Source organism: Capsella rubella, unplaced genomic scaffold, assembly GCF_000375325.1.
Source record: "Capsella rubella cultivar Monte Gargano unplaced genomic scaffold, Caprub1_0 scaffold_5, whole genome shotgun sequence".
Taxonomy (NCBI): Eukaryota; Viridiplantae; Streptophyta; class Magnoliopsida; order Brassicales; family Brassicaceae; genus Capsella; species Capsella rubella.
Genome location: NW_006238919.1, coordinates 2,234,752 through 2,244,904, shown reverse-complemented (window position 1 = coordinate 2,244,904; position 10,153 = coordinate 2,234,752). Strand labels below are relative to the sequence as shown.

The window sequence follows — 10,153 nt, the reverse complement described above, 5'->3', positions numbered from 1 at the left end:
ACAAAATTTATCTCTCATACATCTTATCAGGAATAGTTTGGAAATATTTTTTTCCGTTCCCATTTCACATTCACCGTTTCCCGTTCAGATATTGCCAGGGTAATGTTTGCAATGTTTCACACCCTTACGTATTAGCATAGTTATATTTTTAGATATAATTATTTGATATACTATTTATCTATATTAACATTTTTAAAGCAATTTTTCAAATAAATCCTAGACTTTCAAACTATTTACAAAAAATGTCACTGCCTTTAATACACTATCTTTAGAAATAAATGGAAAATTGTTAGAAAATAATAAAATTGGAAATACATCGATATTTAGAAGATTTAAAATTATGGTTCCCCTATCATATTTTTGATTTGATTTTTAATTGTTTTGAATCATCATATAACACATAAATGAATAAAATTTAGTTTTGTTGTTCTACATATTTTGTGATTCAAATTTTTTAAAACGGATATATATCACTCAACTAATATAAAGAGTATGTGTACCACATCTCAAATCCGCTTAAATATTAGAGAATGATTCAAAATGATATTATACATATGATCATAATGGATTTAAATCCGAGTGAGCAGAAAGTTTCATTTAATAGTTTCACTTAATAAGCATCCAAAGTTTGAAATTTGTATATCAATTAGTTCGATTTTTAGGTGAATTTTTTTTTATTTTGCCGTATATAGTCAATTTTAAAATTTTAAAAAGTTTAAAATATTATAATTTATATATTTAAATTTAATAAAAAAATTAAAATAACACAAACGAATTATGTTGTAGGACGGGTTGTATGAACCAATATTAATTATTAAAAATTAAAATGTCATTAATTAATATGTTATTTTTTATTTTTTACTTAAACTTCTACTGAATTTCAATAATTATAGTATTTAATCTTTTGAACGTGTATTTACCTAATTTAAACTGTATATATGTAAACATATATACAATTTAAAATACTATAAATATCAATTTATTTTAAACATTTCAAAAATTAAAATATTATAATATTTTGAAATCTATTAGTTTAAATTAGAAAAAATATATTAAAAATCTAAAATATGTTTACAAATACAAAAATTCGAATTTAATAGGGCACATTTTATGGTAACAAATTTATTACGATTTCCATGAATAGTAGTTAGTGTAACGCCCGTGTCTGGAAATCCGGGTGGTTTCGATCGACACTGTGGTTGGGTGTCGATCGACACTAGTATTTCTGGTTTGACGGTTTAAGTTTTAAATCGTCGGTTCAATTGAGGCTTGGTTTGGGTTGGTTAACTCTAGGTCGTGTTTAAAAGAGGGAAGGTCGTGTGTTGTCTCTTCCCAGCCGCTTTTTGACACTTCCAGAGAGAGAAAAAGGTTCTAGAGCTTCTGAGGGTTTTGTGAGTCTTTGGTGGTGCTTGGTGGTGTTCTTGGTGGTTTAAGGCTAGTAGAGGCTAGATCAGTGTTGTGTGGTGTTAGAGGAGACAGATCCTTCCTTGTTCTTCCTTGTTTTCGTTGCTGTTCTTCTTGTTAAAGAGGTGAGTGCATGACCAGGCTTATCTAAGCATGTTTGATCTTTATTTTAGGGTTTTGATGATTGTTTGATTGATTTCCTTTGCTTGTTTGGCTGTTTATTTGATGATTGATGCCTGTGGAATCCTTTGTAGACTCGTTCTTATCGTGGTGGTCTTTTGGAGAAGAGATCCAGTGAGAAACGCAGTTGGAGCGTCTGCTGAGAGTCGGTGTCGATCGACACCAAGGGTGGGTGTCGCTCGACACCAACGTTTCATCGCGCGAGGATAACTGCGTCTTACGATTGGAGTGTCGAGACCGGTGTCGTCCGCGAGGGTCGACAGCGAGTGTCGATCGACACCAGTGGAGGGTGTCGATCGACACCGATAGTCAGAAGCGATTCTGGTTTATCTTTTATTGGTTGTTTGGTTCTTTTCCTTGGATTATGGTTGAATGTGCTTGTGTGTATAGCCAGTGGTGGTATGATTGCCTCACTAAGTATTTATGAAATACTTATGCATCTCTTTCTTTGATGCAGGTAAAAGCAAAGTGTGACCCATGGAATCATGGCGAGTAGAGGAGGATGATCTATGCGCTCATTGGTGTTTAGATGATTGTAGGTTTTGTTAGGATGATAGAATGAAATTTAGAAACATGTTAGGATGAATTCGTTTCTGGAATATTGATGGTTGAACTTGTTGGTTTAATGGAATGGTTTGATTGGATTTTTATTTAAGTCTTCCGCTGGTTACGTTGAGTTGGTTGTGTTAGTAAAATTGTCTGGGTTGCTTTAAATGTGTTAATCTGGATTGTTTGCATGCAAGTAAAATAAAAAAAAATTGGGATGGGTTCTTTCAGTTAGGTATTAGTTTTGATTAATTTATTTATTTTAAAGCATAATTATTTCCTTTGAAAATATATTTTGCTGTCTTCAAGATATTTGAAATTTTTAATATGTATTTTTGAAATTCCTCCATATAATAATGCTTAAACTTATAAATTTTTAATTGAGTTTAAATATTTCTAATATTTTAAACTTTACATGGAATTTAAATATTTATAATATTTTAAAAACTTTTAAAGGAGTAAATATTAATAATAACTAAACTTCTATAGAATTTAGATATTTATAATATTTTAATCTTTCCTTGGACCTAATTTATTTCATACTTTTATTTACGTAATATAAACTGTTTACATATATACAATTTAAATACTATAAATATCAATTTTTAAAAATTTGTTTACAAATATTCAATTTCGAATTTAATAGGCCACATTTTATGGTAACAAATTTATTATGATTACCATGAAAATTGGTTAGTAATATATTTTGCAGTCTTCAAGATATTTGAAATTTTTAATATGTATTTTTGAAATTCCTCCATATAATAATGCTTAAACTTATAAATTTTTAATTGAGTTTAAATATTTCTAATATTTTAAACTTTACATGGAATTTAAATATTTATAAGATTTTAAAAACTTTTAAAGGAGTAAATATTAATAATACCTAAACTTCTATAGAATTTAGATATTTATAGTATATTAATCTTTCCTTGGACCTAATTTATTTCATACTTTTATTTACCTAATATAAACTGTTTACATATATACAATTTAAATACTATAAATATCAATTTTTAAAAATTTGTTTACAAATATTCAATTTCGAATTTAATAGGCCACAGTTTATGGTAACAAATTTATTATGATTAACATGAAAATTGGTTAGTTATTAGTTTTGATTTTTTATTTATTTTAAAACATATTTTTTTTCTTTTGAAAATCTGTCATTAATTATGTTTGGCTATAGATTTAGTATTACATTTTATATCATTTTTTCAATTTAATCTGTTTGGTTACACTGACAAAAAATGCTACCCTTTTAATAGTATAGATATATTGATAACATGATAGCATCCACATGAAGTAATGAATTAGTACATAATAATGATACTGTATTTTGTTTATGGATTTTGTTTTCTGTCCACTTTGCTAAAAAGATTGATTAAATAGTAAATGATTTTTTAACATTTTTCCTAGAAGTATTTTTATTATAGAAAAAAGGTCGTATTAATTTTAGTGCGAGAAATACATTATTAAGTGGAAACATGACATATGCTTAAACTGAAATTTGATAATCGTTACGCCAAACTTTTATATATATATATAGTTTGATTTCTCTCTAATCAACTTTTAAAAACGAAACAGAGATGATGTATTTGGCTTTTAGTTTGATGTTATCTGTATTGCTAAAGTCGACTACATCAGAAATTTTTCAATCTAATCACTTCCTTTCACCGACAACCATCAGAACAATTGTGTCTCCGGGTCAAATTTTCGAGCTAGGTTTTTTCACCGGCGACGGCGCTCATTGGTATCTGAGAATTTGGTACAAGGATGTCCCTAAAAAGGACTACGTGTGGGTTGCGAACAGAGACAATGCTTTGTCCGACCCCGTTGGTAGCTTGAAAATAACAGACTCCAACCTCGACATCCGAGATCAATTTGATAAACTGATCTGGTCGACAAATCTTCCAAGGAGAAAAACAAATGATCCTGTTGTGGCAGAGCTTTTAGATAATGGGAATCTTGTACTGAGATGCAATAGAAGAAACTCCTCAAATCATCTTTTATGGCAGAGCTTTGATTTCCCGACAGATACATTGCTCCCGGAGATGAAACTTGGCTGGACAAAGCGAAGCGGCAAAAACAAGATATTGAGATCATGGGCAAGTGACCGTGATCCATCAAGTGGGAGTTTCACCTACGAGATCGAAACTGTTGGAGGCGCTTTGCCACAAAGAGTGATAAAGGAAGGAGGCAGAACATTAGTATCCCGTGTGGACTCCTGGAATGGTATTGGGTCCGTTGGTCTACCCGCAACTCATGTAACAGGAAAAATCCAATTTGATTTTATCATGACGGATGAGGAAATCTCTTACTCCTTCAGACTCACCACGAAAAATCTACATTCGAAACTACAAATGACCCATACGGGGAGATTGGAGAGGGTGGCAAGATCTCCGAGAGAAGACGAGTGGGTGGCTTATTGGATAACTCCGACGGATAGGTGCGACGAATATTCGGCTTGTGGACCTTACGGTCTGTGCAACATTAACACATCACCAATATGCTCGTGCATCCAAGGTTTTAGTCAAAGGAACAAGGAGGCATGGACGGGGATGAACTTCAAGGATGGATGTGTTAGGAACACGCCACTTAACATCAATAGTGATGGGTTTCACCACCTGAACAAGATGAAGCTGCCGGATTCGAAAGCTGTAACGGTGGAAAAGGGACTCGAGTTCAAGGCATGTAAAAAGAAATGTGTTAAAGATTACAATTGTACAGCTTTTGCCTGTGTCGATATGTGGAATGGCGCTGGGTTGACTTGTCTGATATGGTCTGGAGAGCTATTTGATTCAAGAATATTTTCCTCCCACGGTCAAGATCTCCACGTCAGATTGGCCAAGACTGATCTCGGTAAGTTCTGTCCCTAGTTAATATATATCTAAGTGTTATGAACCAATTCTCAAAACCAATACTAAAAGCTGATAAAGACCAAAACCAAAACTAATTAACGTTCCAAGCCATACACTATAATCAACCAAACCGTAGTCTTGTATCACTAAGATCTATTGAGAAGATTCGTCAAGATCTCTGTTCCTACTTCCTAGACACATCATCATTACTAGCTCATCAGCTATATATATATATATATATATATATATATTTTAGATAATATCGCATCACAAAAAGTTTAATATATATATATATATGACTCTTTTTGTTTCTCTTTTTAAAAAAAAACAAATTTCTGCAGGGGATGACAGAAGCATAAGTATAAAAACAATCATTGGCTTGGTTTTTGGAGTTGCGGCTGGTGTGATCACTTTCTGCTTTGTCACGTTCCGTTTTTGGAAAAGAAGGCAGAAACGATCAAGGGAGATTGCAGTGGAAACAAATATTGGTATATCTCTATAAATGTTTTTGTAAAAAAATTGAGTCAATTTTTTACTTGAATACACACTTTTTTTTGTTTCTCTTAACGCAGAGGTAATACCAAGCAGAAGATACTTGTCTCCATTAGACAATGAAGATCTGCTGGCAAGGATGGACTTCAAAACCATCGCCTATGCGACCAGAGATTTTTCTACCGTACTTGGACAAGGCGGTTTCGGTTTTGTTTACAAGGTAACAACACTACTAGAGATGTTCTTTAATTGAAAACAACAAAAAAAAATATCCAGCAATATTGTTCTGACTTATTAATCTTGTTTATTTTCTTTCACAATATTAATTAATCATGTCATCTTTTATAATTCCACAATAGGAAATTAACAAATCATAACACTCAACATGTTCTTTATAACTCTAAAAAAACAACATTTATAGTTTTATACATAAACAAAAGATAATAATTTGGTAGATCTCAAACCAAATTAAATGTACCAGAGTTTGTCCTCCAAAGCACCACAAAGTCAATAAAAACTTCATTACAAAAAAAAAACAAAAAACAAAAAACTTTATATTGTATCTTTAAAAAATCACTTTTAATATTCTGACTTGTACATAAACCATGAGTATAGTTTGTTAGGTCTCAAACCAAAATACTAGAGCTTCAAGAACACACAAGTCAACAAAAGCCTCATTAAAAAAAAAAAAACATAACTTCATATTAGTCAATTTGCCCGCACATACCTTAATTTCATAACACCTAATTTTATTAAGTATAATTTGCCCTACTTAAAATACATAGACACCAATTTTAATTTTCTTTCTTGAACTTACCCTCACACACGTTAAAAATGCATATCTTTTATATATATATATATATATATATATTTTAAAAATCTTATAACAATTAAAAAGGAAAAAAAGAGTGTGCCATTAATATTAACTATGTAAATTATACATCACTAATCCATATATCTTTTTTTTTGTTTTTGACATCCACTAATCCATATATCGAACTAGGCGATAGTCACAATGATAGTAACTTTATGAAATTTGTGATGGTAGGGGACACTACAAGATGGCACTTTAGTAGCAGTTAAACGACTTTCAGATATGTCAGTTCAAGGGACAACGGAGTTCAAGACCGAGGTGGAGTTGATTGCGAAGCTTCAACATATCAACTTAGTCCGCCTTCTCGGGTTTTGTGATGACAACGGCGAAAAGATTTTAATATATGAATATTTAGAAAATCAAAGCCTTGATGTCTACATATTCGGTTAGTACTGTCCACTAGCTTGTTTATTTCAAGTTTAGTTCTTACAGTTAATTTGCATTTTTTTTTTCAAATATATATTTGGGACAAGTAAGCTAAAAAAGCAATCTCAAATTTTTTTAGGCAATACTACTGAGAGCCGTAAGCTAAATTGGCAGCAACGATTTGCGATTGCTAAAGGGATTGCTCAAGGTATCCAATACATTCACCAAGAATCACGCTTTAGGATCATCCACAGAGACATCAAAGCGAGCAATGTTTTGCTTGACAGAGATATGATTCCGAAAATCTCCGATTTCGGGCTGGCTAGGATCACTCGAAATGAGACTGATCAAGATAACACACGGAGGGTAGTTGGAAGTTTGTAAGTACTTATACATGCATCAATGCTCATTAGCAAAAAAAATGTTTTAATTCCTAACTTTAAAGTTTGATTGTTGTGGTTACCTTCTAGTGGCTACATGGCCCCGGAATATCAAACAAACGGATCATTTTCAGTAAAGTCGGATGTGTTCAGTTTTGGTGTATTACTCCTTGAGATTATATGTGGCAAAAGGAATAGGGGGTTTAGTAACTTAGAAGGTGACACCAGTCTTCTCAGCTGCGTAAGTAAATTAATTACGTGAAAAAAAAAACTTTGATTTAATTAACGTGCTTATGATTTCATTTTCAAGCTTGCTTAATAATAACAAAACTTAAAATTCGTTTTTGTGTGAATAGGTATGGAGAAACTGGGAAGAAGAAGATTGGTTAAAAACGGTTGATCCGCTTGTTGTAGATCAATTATCATCATCATCATCACCATCAACGTCACAAGAAGTTCATAGATGCCTTCAAATAGGTCTCTTGTGCGTTCAAGAACATGCAGCGGACAGACCATTGATGTCATACGTCGTGATGATGCTCGGAAGCGAAGCACCGGTTCCTCAGCCTAAACCGTCCGGTTATTGTTTTCACTGCGTTGGCAAAAGGTCACTTGAGAGTGGTTCTTCGTCAAGTACACAGCCAACCCAAGATTCTTGGACAGTGAACCAGATTACCGCTTCGGTCATAGACCCTCGGTAATGCAAGTACCAAAGAAGTAAGTTAATCCGTAAATAAATGCCTTTCTGAAACTATTCCATAAAATTTGGATTACTGTTTCTATTCTAATCCATAACTTATACTGTAATGCAGCGGAGGTGATCGATCGTATGCGATGGCAGTACAATTGGAGATAGCCGAAACAAAGAGTTGCAAAAGACATACCAAACACTAAACGTTTAATTAAACTATTAGTTCGCGACCAAGTTGTGTGTTGGTTGCTACCTATAATTATGTCTGTTTTTAATCGTCATCATGCATGATAGATATAAACTTCCCTAGTTCGCGACGTGGCAGCTAAAACTGGAATTGTTTTGAATAAGATAAAGAGATTTACTCTTGTTGGTAGGAGTTTACTCATGTTGCAAAGCGATAAAATGTTTTCTAAGAAAATCTAACGGCTCAATAGAGCACAAAGTAACAATTATGTTTTCACATTGTTCATCAAAAACAAAAGAGCAACAATATTAATCAACTTCACATAACTCCATCGTTTTTGTCACTTAAGCTCCCCTTAGCCATTCCCACCTGCAAATACAACGAGGCCAAACAAGTAAAAGAGACGAAACCCTGGAATAACATTAATGACTCTTAGTCCACACCTCTTAAGTTCATGGGACTCCAAATCCATTTTTTTTCAGGTTTCAGAGAAGTAAAGAGCTGAAAGAGCATACCAAATGTTAGCTCAACGACCAGCATTAAGAGAGAAGAGCATGCTTTGTCCACCAGGTAAGTAAGCCACATTCGGAGACCTAGACAGTGTAGCTGCAACCTCCCTTGAAGCCTCAATCCTCCTAAGCTCGATTAGTCCCATTCCTGCTTTAGCTGTTGCATCTGAAATCAACTGAGCAGCTTCACTCTCACCTTCCGCTCTTATAACCGCAGCTCTCCTTTCTTGATCAGACTTCATCACCACAAACTTCGACCTCTCTGCTTCCTGTTGAGCCACTTGCTTCGCCTCAACTGCCCTCGAGAAGTCTGCACCGTACGATAAGTGTGTGATGGCAACGTCGTCGAGCTCAATGTTAAAATCCCTGGCACGCTTGACAAGAGCATCACGAACAAGTGCTGATACTTGAGGACGGTCAGTGAGAAGCTGATCAGCATTGAAAGTAGCGACCACAGCTTTCAAGATCTCATTTCCAATCGACGGAAGAACCTTCTCATCATATTCTAGACCCAATGTTTGGTAAATGGTCGGCAGACGTGAAACCTGAATTCAAAATGTCCATCACCAAAAGCTTCTATACATGAGTAACACCATCCAGGAAAACCAAATTATGCATACGGATTACCCCTATAACCCTATAACCCTAAATCTTGTATACAAGTTGAAATCATCCACAAGCAATCTCCACGGAATCAAACACAGTATCGAGAAACGATTACTAAATCGAATCCGATCATACCTTGATGATTAAACTAAACCCTAAATTTTGAAATCATCCAGAAATTGGACAAAGAATCGAGAGATTGAGTGCTCAAAAATGTACCTCAGGGCGAAAGAGAACACGAAGGGTGAGATTAACCATCTGAAGATCCTTGGTACCAGATTTGGAAGAGAAAGTGTGAGGTTTCGTGCGGATATCGTAGATGAAAGGCTTCTGAAGCCACGGGATCAAGAAATGAGTCCCTTCACCAACAGTCTGATCCAGCACTCCCCTGAACCTATCGAACAACACTGCTCTCTCGCCACCATCAACCGTGTAGAGCGACTCGTTCAGTGTCGTCGCCGCCGCACCTAAACCGAACGCCGCCTTCGCCAAGTTCGTCAGGAACGAAATTGCTTTTTGTTGACTTCCCATTTTTTTTCTTCACCCCAACAAAAAAAAAAGAAAGAAGAAAGCTTCGAATTGAGGAAGAAGAAGATCTTGGGGGTTTGTTAGGGTTTATGAAATTATTTGGAACTTGGGAGAGAGGATTATTTTCATTTTGAACCGACAATTATAGTACATGGGCCTTTTTAAAGCCCATTTTCATTAACTGCTGAGGCCCAAATATTAATATTTCAATAATAGAAAAGTAAAATAAATAATAATAGAAAACAATGGAAATTTTCAAACAAAAAAAAAAAAAACCTAAAAGGAATGAGCAAAGTAACAACTTATTTTAATTTTACTGTGAATGTGAAGATCAATTCTGCACATTCTAATTAAATTCTACACAAACATTATGATAAAAAATATTGATGAATAATTTTAGTCAATAGCATAACATGCCTAGGTTTGGTAAGAGATAACAAACTGTAAAATGATAAGCACGATAATTATTGAATTAGTGTCCACTGATTTTGCTAGTGAACATAGTCATAAAATGTGGCTATGATATTTT

General features: G+C 33.8%; 2 protein-coding genes across 2 annotated transcripts; one reads left to right on the top strand and one right to left on the bottom strand.

Annotated features, from left to right (window-relative positions):
- The first annotated feature begins 3,722 nt into the window (after positions 1 to 3,722).
- Positions 3,723 to 8,043, top strand: LOC17885252 (receptor-like serine/threonine-protein kinase SD1-8). Its single transcript, XM_023782294.1, has 8 exons — positions 3,723 to 4,992; positions 5,333 to 5,479; positions 5,564 to 5,703; positions 6,532 to 6,742; positions 6,863 to 7,103; positions 7,194 to 7,344; positions 7,460 to 7,820; positions 7,916 to 8,043. Exons 1-7 carry the CDS (start codon positions 3,723 to 3,725, stop codon positions 7,802 to 7,804), a joined length of 2,505 nt encoding a protein of 834 aa, XP_023638062.1. The 3' UTR covers positions 7,805 to 7,820; positions 7,916 to 8,043.
- A 139-nt stretch (positions 8,044 to 8,182) lies between these two features.
- Positions 8,183 to 9,694, bottom strand: LOC17885117 (prohibitin-4, mitochondrial). Its single transcript, XM_006291579.2, has 3 exons — positions 9,316 to 9,694; positions 8,497 to 9,035; positions 8,183 to 8,350 (listed from the first exon to the last, which is right to left on the bottom strand). Exons 1-2 carry the CDS (start codon positions 9,625 to 9,627, stop codon positions 8,508 to 8,510), a joined length of 840 nt encoding a protein of 279 aa, XP_006291641.1. The 5' UTR covers positions 9,628 to 9,694; the 3' UTR covers positions 8,183 to 8,350; positions 8,497 to 8,507.
- Positions 9,695 to 10,153: the final 459 nt, after the last annotated feature.